Below are 16534 nucleotides of genomic sequence, written 5' to 3'. Positions count from 1 at the left end.
TATTGGCTCTTATTTTAGAATTTTAGCATCCCAGAATATAACCCATTTGACATGGAAAGGCCTCTAGAGATCATTTAGATTAGAATCTGTCTGTGAACATGAAGGTCCAGAGTGGCTTAGCCAGGGTTGCAGAATAGTTGTTCGGGACAGCACTGGCTTTGACTCTGATCCATGGCCTGTGCATTGATCTTTCTCTCAGCAGCGAGGCTTCTGCTTGATGAGGACAGCTGAGCATCTGTTCTTTATGCATCACTTTTTTCTAATCAATAGCCTATATAATATGAAGGACTCAGTTGATATCTTCTCTTTACCTCAGGGGTGGGGAACCTCCTTACTGCCAAGGGCCATTTGGATATTTAGAACATCTTTTGTGGGCCATATAAAATTATCAACTTAAAAATTTAGCCTGCTCTGTTTGGTCATACATTTAATTAACTGACCCCTAATGCCTTGGCAGAGCCAGACCAAATGATTTCAAGGGCTTTATACAGCCCGTGGGCTGGGCATTCCCCACCCCTGCTTTACCTAATTCCATAGTAGGCAGGTCTTTCTCAGTGACCTTTGTTAACAACACAATTCATGTTCCTATTGTTCTCCAGGCTTGTGAGATGCAGGTGGAGAGAGGGAAAGGTGAAAAATTGAGTCAGGAGTTCAGAGACGGGGGATCAGGTCTAGAGAGAATTGCTAGCAGAGATATGTGCATATAATAATGTTCACAAGGTTAAGAGGGAGAAAATAGGATAAAGAGGAAACACATTATATACACCGTTTTAAGGACTTTGACTTAAACATTGAGTGAGAGTAGAAATTATCGGAGGTTTGAACAGGAGAGTGACATGAGCTGGCTTTCTTATTAGCAGCAGCACTCTAGTTGTTTTTGATAAGAGACTGTAAGAGGCAGAGGTGGAAGAAGAGGCGCAGTCAGGAGGCTGTTGCAGGAATCAAAGTGAGAAATGATGGTGGCTTGGACCCCAGGGCTTAGAGCAGTGGCGGTAGGAAGAAGTGGCTGGATATCTGGCCCTTCTCTTATTATCTGCTTCTGGTTATTTTACTGTTTACGAGCACATCAACTAGAAATTGGTTATAATGGGATAACTGGATATTTGGATTAGTACTAGGTGCCTGGTGCATGGATTCATGCTCTGGTGGGGGCGTGGCCTGCAGGGATCAGCCCTCTGTGGGAGCACCGCTCATCCTGGTCAGCCGAGTGGCTGTGGACCCGCCCTCTGAGTGGCTGCTGAATGAGGAAATTAGTCTGAGCTGTTATTTCGGGGTAATGTCTTGGGTAAAAGCATGTCCTGTGTCCTGGAGGAACCTGGCAGAGAGCTTTGCACCCCAAAGCCACTCAGTCAATGTCCTTGATGTGTGATGCCAGGTCATGACACCATCGGGGATGTTCAGGGCAGCCATGCTCCAGGATCCTCAGCCATCAGGAGAGCCTCCCTGGGGAGTCCACAGTCATGTCCCCTCTTACCATCTGCCTATGCCAGCTCCCTATGCTCTTTCTAGAACAGACCTTAGAGCAGGGGTCCTCAAACTACGGCCCGCGGGCCACATGCGGCCCGCCAAGGACATTTATCCGGCCTGCTGGGTGCTGCTGCCTGTCCTGCTTAGCAGCCAACTCGTCCCGGGCCCGCAGTGCGCATAGGAATTTGTTCATAGTTTTTTTTTTTAACTATAGTCCGGCCCTCCAACAGTCTGAGGGACAGTGAACTGGCCCCCTGTTTAAAAATGTTGAGGACCCCTGCCTTAGAGGGTCTGCATCAACTGGTGGTGGGGTCAGGCCAGAGTCTGGATTGTCTCAGGTATTTGATAGGTGCAGAGACTCGGTCTCATCCAGGTCAGCCGAGCAGCGCTCCCACTGTAGGAGCACACTGGCCACCAGGGGCAGCTCCTGCATTGAGTGTCTGCTCCTTGGTGGTCAGTGCACATCATAGTGACTGGTCGACCAGTCGTTCTGGTGGTCCCACCATTCAGTCGCTGGGCTTTTGTATATATAGATATGTCTGATGGCACATTTGGTTCAGTAGACTTACTGATTTTTGTAGGGGATATGTAGAAATTGATACCAGTTTTCAGTTGATTTTAACTTGAACTTGCCGATTCAAAAGGAGAATTGAGATATTACTAAAGGGAAAGAATTTAATTTTATGTTTTGGTGGTCTTTGAAACATTTTTCTGAACTTCTGTCTTACTGATTCAGAGCTCTCCCTTTGAGGCACACATCCTTTCAGTAGCATCACAGTTTAAGTGTTCTATGCTGCGGGGACTGACAAGTCAAGTTCCCCCTTAAAGAACAAGCTTGCCTGTTCAAAGAGTTCATCACTCTCACAGCATTCAAAGGAAATGGATGTTATTTTGAAATGGAATAGAAGGGCTTGGTCAAAATAGGACAGGTGTTGCTCAGTGACGAAGCTATTTCACTATGACTTGAAATGTTGATTCAATGCAGTGTGGGTGTGAGCTGAAGAAAATAAATGATGATTTCTCAGGAGAAGTTTGATCAGTCAGAGTCAATGAACAGTAAACGGTAGGGTTCAAGTTTCTCTGTGTGGATTGAGTTTACTTTTTAAACCCAAAACTTGCACAGGAGCAGCATCATGAAATTTTTGCTTGATAATTGGTCATGCAAAAATTAAGCTTCAAATTAAATTAGTTTCTCTTTGTGGCTTAAATATTATTTGAAAACTGGAATCTTTAAGTCTAGCTTGAGTATATTCCTGATTCTCAGATGAGCAAGAGAAATGTGTTCCCTGACCTTGTGCAAGTCCAGCTCTTTGTAATCCAAGGAGCACTCCTGTTAGAGCATGCTGCCCCGGCCGCTCTCACTTGACACATATTTTTTGTGGTGTTTTGCAGATATTTTGAAGTTAACGGAATCAGTCTTTATGTCTTTGCCATGTTTTATAAACTACTTTTTAAAAAAAGTTTAACCTAATTAATCCTTCCTGCCTTCTTCTTCTAGAATGAGAGACTACAGGCATTGCTTGGAGATAATGAAAAGATGAACTTGTCAGATGTGGAACTTATCCCATTGCCTCTAGAACCCCAGGTGAAAATTAGAGGAATAATCCCAGAAACAGCTACACTATTCAAGGTAATCGTGATGGATCTTTAACAAGTCTGTGATTGGAACCTAGTTCTTTAAAGCTAGAACACTACAGGTAATATCTGTATTTGATTTATTAATGCTAGTGGGAAAGGTATCCTTTATTTAACAGTGTTTTGATTTCAGATCTTGTATTACCAATAGGCATTTAAGTATGAAATGTGTAAAGTATTTTTATATATCTGAGTTGTTTTTTAATCTTTAATTTTTAAACTACTTTTTAATAAAAGCCACACCTACTTTTTCCATTTGAGCTTTTATTTAAAAATAAAATTGAAAAAAACTTAAATTATACATTCAGTTCATAGGTTCACATGGTTAGATAGGAATCCCAGTTAACCTTTTTAACATTGCTCAACCTGTTCCTATGGCTTAACTTTTTCCTTCATATTTTTATGTAGTACAGTGATTCTCTTTAGTCCTGAAGGGCATGCTAGGCTTCCTTTTGACCAGCCACCACTTGGATAGTTAAAAACAGCCAGCTGGTGGTAGCTGTCCTCTCCAGTTGTGCCTCAGGACCCATCATGGCCTGTGCAGCAGCATTATCTGCTGGGCATCGTAATGACATGCTCATGATCCAGGCTCTGCCCGTATGAGCTGGATGACCTTGCACACATTTTTTTCTCCTGTCTCCTCACCTGTGAGATAAAGCTAACACCTCCTCTGCATAGCTACTAAGGCAATCTGAAACTCGAGAGGGTCCGGAGTCTGGCACCATGGCATGATAAAGAGGAGATGTGCTCGCCATCATTACTTGTAGTGTCAGAGACATACTGGAGTAAGTGAGGTAAAATAGTACAGCATTAAAATGCACCAGATATAGTCAATATGCCTTGCTTCTAATGGCAGGTACATGACTGGCTTTGCAGCTTTGAGACTTAAATTACTTTTTTATGAAATGAAGGGAGATCTCAAATACCTTTATCTTTTATTCTAGAATAACTATATGTTTTCTCCAGAATGTTTCGCTTAATTAGGTGAAATCTAATGACTGAGTCCAGAGCTTGTGCTCCTTATGCCGTATAGCCCTGGCTATTAGCTAACTCACTGTTTTCTCCAGCGTTCCCTAATGCCTCTTGCTGCCAACCATCTTGTTTCTCAGGTCCAGTTTACCTGTTGGCAAATCTTACATGTCGGCATTTTCTTCTGTGTGTAGTCAATTTTCATACATTAACTTATATCCAAATTTGAAAGCAATATTTTTATTTCCAGAGTGCCCTTATGCCTGCACAGTTGTTCTTTAAGACAGAAGATGGAGGCAAATACCCAGTTATATTTAAGCATGGGGATGACTTACGCCAAGATCAACTTATTCTTCAAATCATTTCACTCATGGACAAGGTGAACATAGCCTTATGTTGGTGGGGAACATTATTTCGTTTCAGAAAACTGGTTTAGTACATACTTAGTATATGGACACAGGACATATTTGTAACATTTCAAGTACAACACAGAAAGCTCAGCAGTCTCCACTTGACCTTGAACAAATTCAGCTGTTTTGTGTACTGCAGAATGACTCTTGTGATGGGGATAAAATGAAACTGCATGTGTTTCTTTCTATAAAAAAGTTTTTCCCAACTAAATTGGTTCAATGTTGGATTTAGTAATTTCCTTCCTCTTAGTCAGCTAGATCACTTTCAAATCCCTTCCCTATCCCAGGATTTTAAAGGAACATATTTGCTTTTATTATTTTTTTCTGAGTCTAAAATACTTTATGAGCAGAAAAAAACAAAAGCCTGCATAAATTAGAAGGAGGAAGTCTACTATTCATTGAAAACTGACAGTGATTTAGATTAAGATAAAAATTTTGCACACCATCCAGTAAGTGCTTAATTTATTTTAATGATGAAAGTTAAATTAACTAATGAATTTAGTTAAACCTTAGTGTAGGTTCACTTCCTGACTCTTATTTATTAAACTGCTATAATACCTGCCCGTAAAACTGTTTCGTAACAATCTTTACATTTAGTTCATGTATTTTACCTTTTGATCAACAGCTGCTGCGGAAAGAAAATCTTGATTTGAAGTTAACACCCTATAAAGTGTTAGCCACCAGTACAAAACATGGTAAGTTTAGTTTACACTGTCATTGTCTATTTCAATGTCAGTGAGTATACTTCTCCTTTTTTAATTGAAAGGTATTAAAAATGCTAGAACTAGAACTCATTTGCAGCACTGAAGACCAGCTTCCTTTTGACCAGCCACCACTTGGATAGTTAAAAACAGCCAGCTGGTGGTAGCTGTCTTCTCCAGTTGTGCCACAGGACCCATCATGACCTGTGCAGCAGCATTGTCTGCTGGGCATCGTAATGACATGCTCATGGATCCAGGCTCTGCCCATATGGCCTGTGTCCTTCTCTCCTTGCCCTTCTCCCTTTCCAATCATTAAACATCATATTTGGAAGAAAAATTAAAACCTTTATAGTGTATTTCTTTGCATTCAATTGCATTACATGGCAATCTGTGTCCTGAATCATCATTTCAGAGTTACTACGACCAGAGTGGCTTTGTACTGTGCTCTGCTAATAAAAGCCACTGATTACCTAATTTTTCTATATAGATCGATAGCATCCATAGCTTTTTGACATTGAATATCTGGAAGCTGGAGCGAGATTCCCTAGGAATGCCTGTTGTGAATTCCATAGTCTTGTTACTTTTAGAGTTGCACACCCTTAGATACCTAGAGAAACAAGTTATCTCTCCGTTTTCCTGCCCTTCCCAAGCCACTTCCAAATATTTTGATAATTTAATTATTCTTCTCATTTTCCTCTCAGAATGATCTTATTAAAAATGCAGATATGGTCTTTGACTATCTTGCTTAAATTGATTTATTAGCTTTCGTTTGCTCTTGGGATGAAGGCAAAAAGCTGCAGCTTAGTTCTGCAGAGCGACATTGCCCCTGTGCCCGCCCCTGAACCCTGTCCTCTGCCACTCACCCCTGCTTCTGGGGTTCTCGCCACACTGGCCACCTTCCATTTTCTCCATGCACTATGGTCTTTCTTTCAGCCTTCAGGCTTTCACATATGCTGTGTTCATTATCTTTAACATTCCTTCCTCCACAGCTTTACCTGTTAACTCATTATCCTTCAAAACGTGGCTCAAATTGTCAGATGCCTTCTGTTCTCTATTGTAATTTAGGTCTCCTACCCAAGAATGTCAAACTCATGTTACTTAAAAGAGGCATGCGGCCAAGTGGCTGCGAGTTTGATATGCTTGTACACTATTCTCTTTCATAGTACTCTTTCATCTGTAGTATTTATCCCAATAAAACTTGAAAGCTTGTAAGTCTGAAGCTTGGTGTATGAAGGCATGGTCAAGGCTGTATGTTTTACCTGGCAAAGTTCTTGCTATATAGAAAAGAAACAATAAAAAATCTTAAGTGAATTAATGAAAACTGTTTCGTGTTTATGATATAGTAATGGGTGAGACATTTTATATTCTAAAATAGCATCCAATCTCTTAATTTGCATGCAAATAGCTGATATGAGGCTCACCAAAACCAGATCATGATTGTTTATGATCCTGAAATTCTTTCCTTCATTCAACTTTGATTTTTTTAATATATTTGTTGTTTTATATTCCTGCTGTTCCCAGATTTTTCTCCTTGTTCTCCTGTATATTATCTCCTCCCTCTTCTTTTTGGTTGTTTTAAAGGATTTATACATTTCTTCTATCATTTCTATTAAAAGGCAGAAGATGGAGTATTAAATTAAAAAGTTAATGACCATAATACAGTTTTAAGGTTAGGTGACTGATATTACACAATTTCAGATTCTTAAAGTGATTTTAAATGTGGAATGGAAAGTTTTTAATTGATATGTTTAAAAAAATACAGAATACAGGAAGAAGAAATTTTTATGCCAGACTTAAGAAGTTTGGCCTCTTACATTTTTGTGTTCCTTGTGTACAATTATAGGAATTGGCCTAGAGAAGCATACAGATTAAATTAGCTTAATTTTTTAAAAGTTACCTTATCCTTTGAGATAACCGCCAGAATGAATCTAAATAGTGTTTGCAGACCTTTTAGAGTTATTCAGATATGTAGTGTATACATTTGCAAATGAAGGTTATTCTTAGCAGAACCTTTATTTTTATTGCTTAATCAATAACTTAGCTCAGAGCTATGCATTTATTTCTGTGTAGGCTTCATGCAGTTTATCCAGTCAGTTCCTGTTGCTGAAGTTCTTGATACAGAAGGAAGCATTCAGGTATGGTACTTATTTAAAGATTTATAGAATTCATGAATATATTCTTGTTATAAAAATTTCAAGCTGTATAAAAGTATGTAAGTTAAAAATGAAAGTCTCCTTTTATCACCCTTTTTCCTGCAAGTATTTTTCATTTCCTCAGAAGTAAACAATACTAACAGTTTGAAATTCTTACATATTAAGACATACTAGTATAGGTGCTCAAATATGAGACATAATTAGGACATAATAGGAGATCTGTAATTAATTGGTGAACAAATTAAAAATGCCTTAAGTTTATGGGTACATTTCAAAGTGTGGAAATACTGTAATTTAACCGTTAATGAACAGTTTGATTATCTCGAATTTTTGTTTAGTGCTCTAGTGATACTCTTGCTCGTGCATGTTTTGCACAATTATTTTCTCAGGCCCCTATCCTCTTCTTCCAACATTTCTACCTCCTTTAATATAAGAAAAGGCAGGTAGATCCTAGGACTAAGCCATGTGTGTCTTCGGGAATATTTTACATTTTAAATATATGGATTCGTTCTTATTATATCTTAATGGTTTATTTTTGTTAACTTTTAAATATCACTTTTCTTTTTCCCTATGTAAGAAAAATGAATGATATTCTCACAGAATAATGGATACCCCTGAGATGAAAGATAATACAATGGGGGCTTGATAGAGGACATTTGCTACAGTGTGTTTTTGTGTTTTTCAGTTTAGAGTGTCCCTAATTCAGTATGGAGTTTAGATTTCCTGGAAAGCATTACTCTGATTTCTTGGCAGAGCAAGTGGTTACTCTGTTCTTATGTTTGGGGTACATTTATGTGCAGCGGTTAAAAGCTCGGGGTCAGAACATCAAACTGCCTAGGGTTGAAGTCGGGCTCTGCAGCTTTTTTGCTATGAACATTGAGTGACTGCTTAACCCTTTGTGCAGGCCAAGGCTACTATCTTTACTAGTAGAAGGCCTGATTGATTGCACAGGCAGCCCTTGGCTTGTATCAGGAAATTTGGCTTTCAGTGTGTTCCCTCCGTTCCATAACTGATAAGGGTGGTTTGCTGTGCTTATGCTGCATAAATAATATAATTTATAGCAATCAACCTGCTTTTCTTTTAAAATTTCGATAGTTGCTAGCCAGAGGGTGCTTATTGCTATAATAAATCCTATTCGTGCTACAACTATATGTTGAGTCTGTGATTCCATCTAACAAATCAAACCTATCGGAGGTCTGGGAACCACCTAACATACCCTTCAAGCCTCAGGTTTTGCAACAGGTACATTTCCCCCCCCAAATATTTTTGGTCTGTGGCTGGTTGAATCTATGGATGTGGAACCCCTGGATACCAAGGGTTTATTTACTGTAATTAAAAACAACAACTCATATTCATTTTCAGGAGAATGTATGATATAAAAAAACTCACAGCCCTCATATTTACTTTTAGAAGAAAGATGAAACAAGTGATATGTTAAGGATGGAGATATAGCAGTAATTTATTGTCTTTTCTTTAAGCATATATGTGTGTGTTTTGTTTGTTTTGTCTTAACAGTTTGGAAGCATAGCAATAGACTTATTCCTGAGGAATATGCTTCCTAAAATCCACATTTTATAATTACAGACTAAATTTTGGATCAGATACCTATGGTAATTACAGGCAGTCCTCGGGTTATGTTGGACTCGACGTATGTCATTTCGTGGTTACGTCGCCATCTCCCATTTATTTATTAAAAAAAAAAAAGTTCCGTCATTTCGACATATGTGCATATGTGCTTTATGTTTTTTATTATTTATTTATCACAAGTAAAGGTCAGGAATTGTTATCTTTCTTTTAAATTTTTTTTACTGCATCATTTGTGCTCCATGTGAGTGACGAAGGTGCTTATGTTGGTGGGTTCTGACTTACGGCGAAAATCACCTTATGTTGCGCTGCAGGAACGGATCTCCCATGTAACCCGAGGACCCACTGTATTTACAGTTTCGAAATGCCTAATGTGTTTAAGAATTATATTGAATTTGTTAACATGTAAATACTGTCTTTTCAGAACTTTTTTAGAAAATACGCACCAAGTGACAATGGGCCCTACGGGATCAGTGCTGAGGTAATGGACACGTATGTTAAAAGCTGTGGTAAGTTTGACAGACTGTTTCCTTCCATTGATATGTTAGAATGGAGGGAAGTAGGCTACTCTGCGATTGCCATATTCATACATATTTAGAATGTGTTAAGGTGTCTCAGTCCCTTCGGCTACTATAACCATATTACCAGTTCTGGAGGCTGGAATTCCAAGCATGGGTACCAGCATGGTCAGCTGAGGGTCTTCTTTGGGTTGAAGACTTCTTGTGTCATGTGGTGGATGGGGCTAGGGAGTCTGTGGTGTCCCTTTTACAAGAGCACTAACCCTCCACCCCCATTACCTAAGGACCTCCCAAAGGCCCCACCTTATAATACCACCACTTTGGCATTATGATTCCAACATGTGGATCTGGGGGAGGCATAAAAATGCTCTATAAGAAGACTAAAATATATAAAATGCTGATATAAGAAGTGATTAGTGGTTTTGATTAATAGCAATAATGAGGTATACTAGTAAATCCTATTGTGAATTTCATAAATGTCTTTACTGCTTAAATGAATTCATTTATTTTTCTATTGGCTGGCACTTTAGAATTGTTTCTGTAAAGTTTTTTTGTTTTTGTTTTTAACCCTACATTTACTTTGTTATCTTGTAGACAGCACGATTTGGGATGATTGACTTCATTATGTGCATTTCTGTAGACACTTTTTTTCACCATCATCTTTAATGCAGGTCCAATAAATGAGAAATGGTAGACCTGAAACCTGGTTTCACTTTTGAAACAAGTGGCTTTTATAATTTGACAATATTCTACACGATATTTTTTTCTGTTGCAAATAGTAATTTCTTTTGAGTTTCAAATAATAAACTTCATAGAGTCAAAGCTTATACATTTAATTTGAGAATTTAGGTGAGAAGTCAAAAACAGCAGTAAGCAATTTGAAAGTAAAGTAGCACACATTGCTTTTATATTCAGTACTCCATGTAACCTGGTTTGCATGTGTTATTCACAGTTTGTTTGTTTTTTAACTGTTACTGCAGCTGGATATTGTGTGATTACATATATACTTGGAGTTGGAGACAGGCACTTGGATAACCTTTTGCTAACAAAAACAGGTAACGTATAATGGCTACTAGCAGATAGACATTTTATGTGCAGTGATTTTTTTTTTTTTTCTTTTACCTTGGAGTCTTTTTACCTTAGTAGTAACAAAATAATATGCATAAGTGAAGGTAAATCATTGTCTTAAAAGTTCCTTTAAATCAAGGGTGGGGAACCTTTTTTCTGCCAAGGGTCATTTGGCTATTTATAACATCATTCACCAGCCATAAAAAATTACCAACTTAAAAATTAGCCTGAGCTATATATATGTATTTGTTCAAACATTTAGTTAACTCATCCCTAATAACTTGGCAAGGCCAGACCAAATGAGTTCATGGGCTTTATATGGGCCGAGGGCTGAGGTTCCTCACCCCTGCATATGGTAACTTTGAAGGCCATCTAGGGGAAACTCCCATCCTTTATAGCAGTGGTCGGCAAACTCATTAGTCAACCGAGCGGCAAACCGTGGCTCGCGAGCCGCAGTTTGCCAACCACTGCTTTATAGGAATCACTTTAGTAGTAATCTTCCAGATGGTCATCTAGCTCTTGCTTCTTAAAACCCTCCTTTGGTGAACAGTCATAATGTGTGTAGGCAGTCCAGTCTCTTTCTGTACAACTCTAGTTAGAATGTTAAAATATTCTTTCTCTCTCTCTCTTTTTTTTTTTTTTAAGTATATTTTATTGATATTTTACAGAGAGGAAGGGAGAGGGATAGAGAGCTAGAAACATCGATGAGAGAGAAACATCGATCAGCTGCCTCCTGCACACCCCCTACTGGGGATGTGCCCGCAACCAAGGTACATGCCCTTGACCGGAATCGAACCCGGGACCCCTCAGTCCCCAGGCCGACGCTCTATCCACTGAGCCAAACTGGTTTCTGCAAAATATTCTTTCTCTTATTAAATTCTCAGCAAACTTAACTCACTTTATGTTGGTTTTATAAATTGATTTTTAGAGAGAGAAGAAGGGTAAGGTATAAAGAGATAGAAACATCAATGAGAAAAACCTCATCAATCGACTGCCTCCTGCACTCCCCCTACTGGGGATCAAATCCACATTCCAGGCATGTGCCCTGACCTGGAATCGAACCGTGACCTCCTGGTTCATAGGTCAACGCTCAACCACTGAGCCACACCAGCTGGGCTGAACTCACTTTAACTTCTATCTTTAATTCTTTGTTTTTCCATGGAATAATTACTTCCCCACTCCCTTCTTCCTGATAACTCTTTTGTCCCATGGCTTTAAACATCATCTCTGGAAACAACTTCCAAACTTACAGCTCTCTACCTCAGTCTATTTTATTAGCTTCAAACTGAAATATACAACTGCTTACCTGAACTCCCAATTATATCACTAATTGTAAAAGTTGTCCCCTTCCTCCATCACCTGTCTGAAACCTGCTCTTCACCTCACTTTTCCATCTCAATAAGTAGCCTTATCTACCCAGTTGTTTAAGCACCAAACTTAGGAGACATTTTTAATACTCCTTGGCCTCATCTTACATATTTAACATATCAGCAAATCTTGTCTACTCCTTACCTCCAAAATAGATTAAGAAGTTATGTGCTTGCCCTGGCCGGTTTGGCTCAGTGGATAGAGCGTCAGCCTGCGGACTGAAAGGTCCCAGGTTCGATTCCGGTCAGGGGCATGTAACTTGGTTGCGGGCACATCCCCAGTGGGAGGTGTGCAGGAGGCAGCTGGTCGATGTTTCTCTCTCATCGATGTTTCTGACTATCTATCACTCTTCCTTCCTCTCTGTAAAAAATCAATAAAAAAAAAAAAAAAAAAGAAGTTATGTGCTTTCTTTTGCCCAAACTGTTTGAATAAAATCTGACTTTTTACTATGGCTGCCATGGCTTGCCCACATGACCAGTCTGAATGTTTCAGTGTCAAACCACTCCTGCCTCAGCCAGTGCCCTGTTTCCTCCTCCTGGAAAGTTCTTTTTTCAGATCTTTGCAAGTCTGACTTTGGTTATTAAGTCTACGTTCTCATAGCATTTCCTTAAAAGGATCCTCCTCTGATTCTCCGATATGAAATAACATACCTGCCACCCCACCTTTCCCCATTGCTCTCTATTGATTATTTTGTTTTGTCTTTATACTAGTCGTCACTAGCTGAAGTTTCTTTTTTATATAATTCAGTTAATATTTATTGAGTACCTACTATGTGGCTGGGGTTACCAAAGTGAATAAAACACAGAGATCCTGACCTTAATGAAAGATGTTGATTCCTTATATTCATCTTCTCCCATTCAAGATGCAGGTTCCAGCAGGGACCATGTTCATCCACCTAGCCACCATGGCTCAGAGCCTTGATAACAGCTGGTTAAAGTATCAATAAATCACTATTCAATTATCTGCTCTTCTCTGTAGCCTTTTTCTTCTCTAGGCTAAATAATTATGCTGTTTTCAGCCTTCCTCAGAAATTAGATTTTAAATTATTTTTTAAAATGGTCTCTCTGTTAAGGACATTTTCTGTTTTGTTATTATTTCTCCAAATTGTGATGTTAAGAATTTACATAATACATAGTATGCCCTCTAATTATTAATGGATAACCCTGTTAATTCACATAATCTGGTATTTCATCTTCTCAGTTTTAAATTACTAATGTAAAAACCATCTGTGGGGCCCTGGCCGGTTTGGCTCAGTGGATAGAGTGTCAGCCTGCAAACCGAAAAGTCCCAGGTTCAATTCTGGTCAAGGGCACATGCCCGGGTTGTGGGCTCGATCCCCAGTGGGGGACTTGCAGGAGGCAGCCGATCCACGATTCTCTCTCATCATGGATGTTACTCTCTCTCTCCCTCTTCCTTCCTCTCTGAAATCAATAAAACTATATTAAAAAACAAACAAACAAATCTGTGGTAGAACTTGCACGCGGGAACCTTGTCTGTGCCGGCAGTGGCTTTAATAACCAAGACCGAAGGACTGTAGCTGGATTGCCCTGGAGGTTGTCACCTAGTTTGTTAGTTTAGCAAAAGCTACCTATGAAATGTGTGTTTGGAGAAAATTGTGGTTTTGAAGAAGTGTTCTGGGTTGTTTTCTTAGTTCTCTTTTTGGTTGAATCTGTTAACCACATGGATCAAGCTACCAAAGTGATTCCATATGTTTCTTTGACTTAATCATTTTATAACAATGTAATCTTTAATGTATAGAGTATCATGCATCTATGATGTTATATTTGCAGATCTGTATGCAGATATATTTGGGGGAAGGAGAATTGATAAATAATAGACATTTTTTTTTAAGAATTGCTTTGTTTGGGGGTGGAGGTCATTTGGAAAGAAGAGTCTGCCTAATCTACTTTTTTTTGGCCCAGGTTATAGTTACTTGTTTTATGGCAATTGAATTACAAAATTTCAGAAACAGAGCTTTAACTTTTTGTTACCAGTTTTCCACTAGAGGGTGCTTCAAATTTGCCTTTAAATACAAAACTTTCCTTAAAATGTGCTAAGTGAAAGGCACATTGTCTTTTTTAAAAACAGCATTTTTTGAGTAATTTTTTTCTTAACTGCTTTATAATTATTTTATCCATATGTATATAGCACAGTTGGCATCTTAAGTCTTCCTCACTAGGGTAGATATTTTCTTTTTTTTAAAAATATATTTTATTGATTTTTTACAGAGAGGAAGGGAGAGGGATAGAGAGCTAGAAACATCGATGAGAGAGAAACATCAATCAGCTGCCTCCTGCACACCTCCCAATGGGGATGTGCCCGCAACCAAGGTACATGCCCTTGACCGGAATCGAACCTGGGACCCTTCATCCGCAGGCCGATGCTCTATCCACTGAGCCAAACCGGTTTCAGCAAGGGTAGATATTTTCAATTTTCAGGTTTAACTTGAATGAAATTACGTTATATAAGGAAAGTCTGGTTCTGTTAAAGCAAATGGAAGTATAATACATTCTTCAACTTTTAAAAATTACAATGATTTATTTTAAAATATTTGTGTCTTTAGTTATCTTTTACTAACAGTCTATATATTTCAAAGCAATTTCAAGTTATATTAATTACATAAATGGTGTAAATAGACTGTATAGTTTAGACAACTATTATTTATTCAGAGTGCATTTTAAATGTCATTTATTGCAGGAAATACATTTCTGTGCCTGTAGTTAAAAAATGCCTTGAATATCCTGAAGCAGCTTCCCTTGGATATTTGGGTCCATTATACATTCAATACAGACTAACATATTAACCATTTAGAGTTTTAGATTTTCTTGTGTAACTGTACAGTCTCTTGTTGTTAGTAGATCACTTTTTAAAGAAAAGTAAGATTTCTCCCATTTAATAAAAAATAACACCTTTTGTTTTCTGTTTTCTTTTGTCAGTTTGGGCAAGTTTAAACACTATAACTCAGCTTTGATTTGAAATTGTTATCAGAGTTCCACTGATTCATCTACATTCAGTTCTCTGGTGTGAGAGGTATAGAGAGAAAGGAGATACCCAGATGTCATTTCACTGGGGTCTTTTGGGGACTTGATCCTAATACATTATTCTACCCTGTAAATCTAGATGACAGAAAGGGTCAAACTGAGAAGTTTAGGATTATGTGGAGGAAGATATATCAGTGTATATAGAGAATTTTCTTTACAATGGTAATTTGGGGGAAAAAATGTGAAATATGGGTCTCAGTTACTGATTTCCAAGAAGCCCCATGTTTTTCATTTGGTTTCAGATAACCTTGGGACTTATCAACTTAGCTTGGTTGACATTTCTTCAGCTTGTGCAGCAGAGGGCGCTGTGTATCCACCATAAAAGTAAAGCACTGTCAGTTCCTTTGTCAGTGTATTGCCATGTGCTCAATTGTAACCTTGTTTTATTGAAGCAAAATTGGGAGTGAATTGTGTTTCATTTATTAATGCATTAATATAGCATTATTTGAACAACAAATGTTAAAATTTAAGTGTGATATGGGAAAAAACAAGTGGATTTTTTTGAGTTTGTATCCTTTGAGGAAGCTTTAAGTTTATTCAGAGTAATCATTAGTGTCAGGACTCAAATGAAACATGATTTGGATTTATCCCAACTCTTTGAAGAAAGGCTTATTTTTATATTTGAGAATTTGAGGGGATGAAAAAAGGACCACTATAACTGAAAAACCTGTTCATTGTTTATGGTATACAGACTTTATAATAGAATTAACATATAGAATTAATATGTAAATAACTGAAAAACATTCACAAATGAAAACAAGGAGCTAAGTGTGTAGTACGTACCAGGAAAGTTAGTTGTTAAGTTCCAAGTGTGGCCCTTCTAATCTGGATTTACACATTTCTAGAATGAGGAATGGTGGCTTTTTTGTCTGTCTTGACACTTCAGAGTAATATCCTTTGAGCCTCTGTCAGAAAGCTCAAAGTAAAGAAAAATAGTTATTGTTATCCTAATTGTAATTTTTAAAATATATTTCCTATCCTGATCTTATTTATCATTCTTTAATTTTATGTGAAATTGATTCATTTTGTTTTTTAATTCTTAGGAATAGTCTTACATTGCATTAGTTAATATGTCAGGCTCAAAGTCAGATTATTTGAGTTTAAATTGCCTTTCTACCATTTTGTGACTATGGGTAAGTTACCTAATATACCCGTGACTTGGACTTTTCTTCTGAATGCGTAAATAATAATAGAACTCTCTCCTGGTAGTGTTGTGAGGGTTGAATTAGATATATAATAGAATTTTCCATGGTACTGAGCACATAATAATTCTTGAGGTTGGCTAGCTTTTATGGTTTTGTTTGCTTTACCATCAGGAAAGAATGCTTTCCATTTTTTGACTTATGTAGCTGATATTTGGAATCATAATCTATAATAATAAAAGCATAATATGCTAATTAGACTGGACTGCCGAACAGCGAAACAGCAGAATGACCATCCGGACATGAAGCTGGGGCAGCCGCTGCAGCTGTGCAGCCGCAGGGGCTACGAGGGCCAAGCCCCTTCCATGAATTTCATGCATCAGGCCTCTAGTTTTAGAGATAAGGAAATAATTAACTTATTTCAAAAATTCTTTTTTACCACTCTAAATTTCAAACATTTTAAAGTTACCGCCTTCTA

At 38.0% G+C, this 16534-nt stretch overlaps 1 protein-coding gene across 1 annotated transcript in view; it reads left to right on the top strand.

The window, feature by feature from the left end:
• The window catches only part of PIK3C3 (phosphatidylinositol 3-kinase catalytic subunit type 3), a 77099-nt gene that overhangs the window by 49133 nt on the left and 11432 nt on the right, over positions 1–16534 (top strand). The window contains exons 16-21 of the mRNA XM_080683799.1: positions 2966–3097; positions 4322–4450; positions 5107–5176; positions 7253–7317; positions 9344–9428; positions 10418–10492. Of these exons, the coding sequence (XP_080539925.1) occupies positions 2966–3097; positions 4322–4450; positions 5107–5176; positions 7253–7317; positions 9344–9428; positions 10418–10492 (556 nt within the window). The remainder of the gene's footprint in view (positions 1–2965; positions 3098–4321; positions 4451–5106; positions 5177–7252; positions 7318–9343; positions 9429–10417; positions 10493–16534) is intronic.

Source organism: Plecotus auritus (assembly GCF_963455305.1).
Source record: "Plecotus auritus genome assembly, chromosome: 8".
Taxonomy (NCBI): domain Eukaryota; kingdom Metazoa; phylum Chordata; class Mammalia; order Chiroptera; family Vespertilionidae; genus Plecotus; species Plecotus auritus.
The sequence above is the reverse complement of the archived record's forward strand: the minus strand, read 5'-3'. Positions and strand labels throughout refer to the sequence as shown.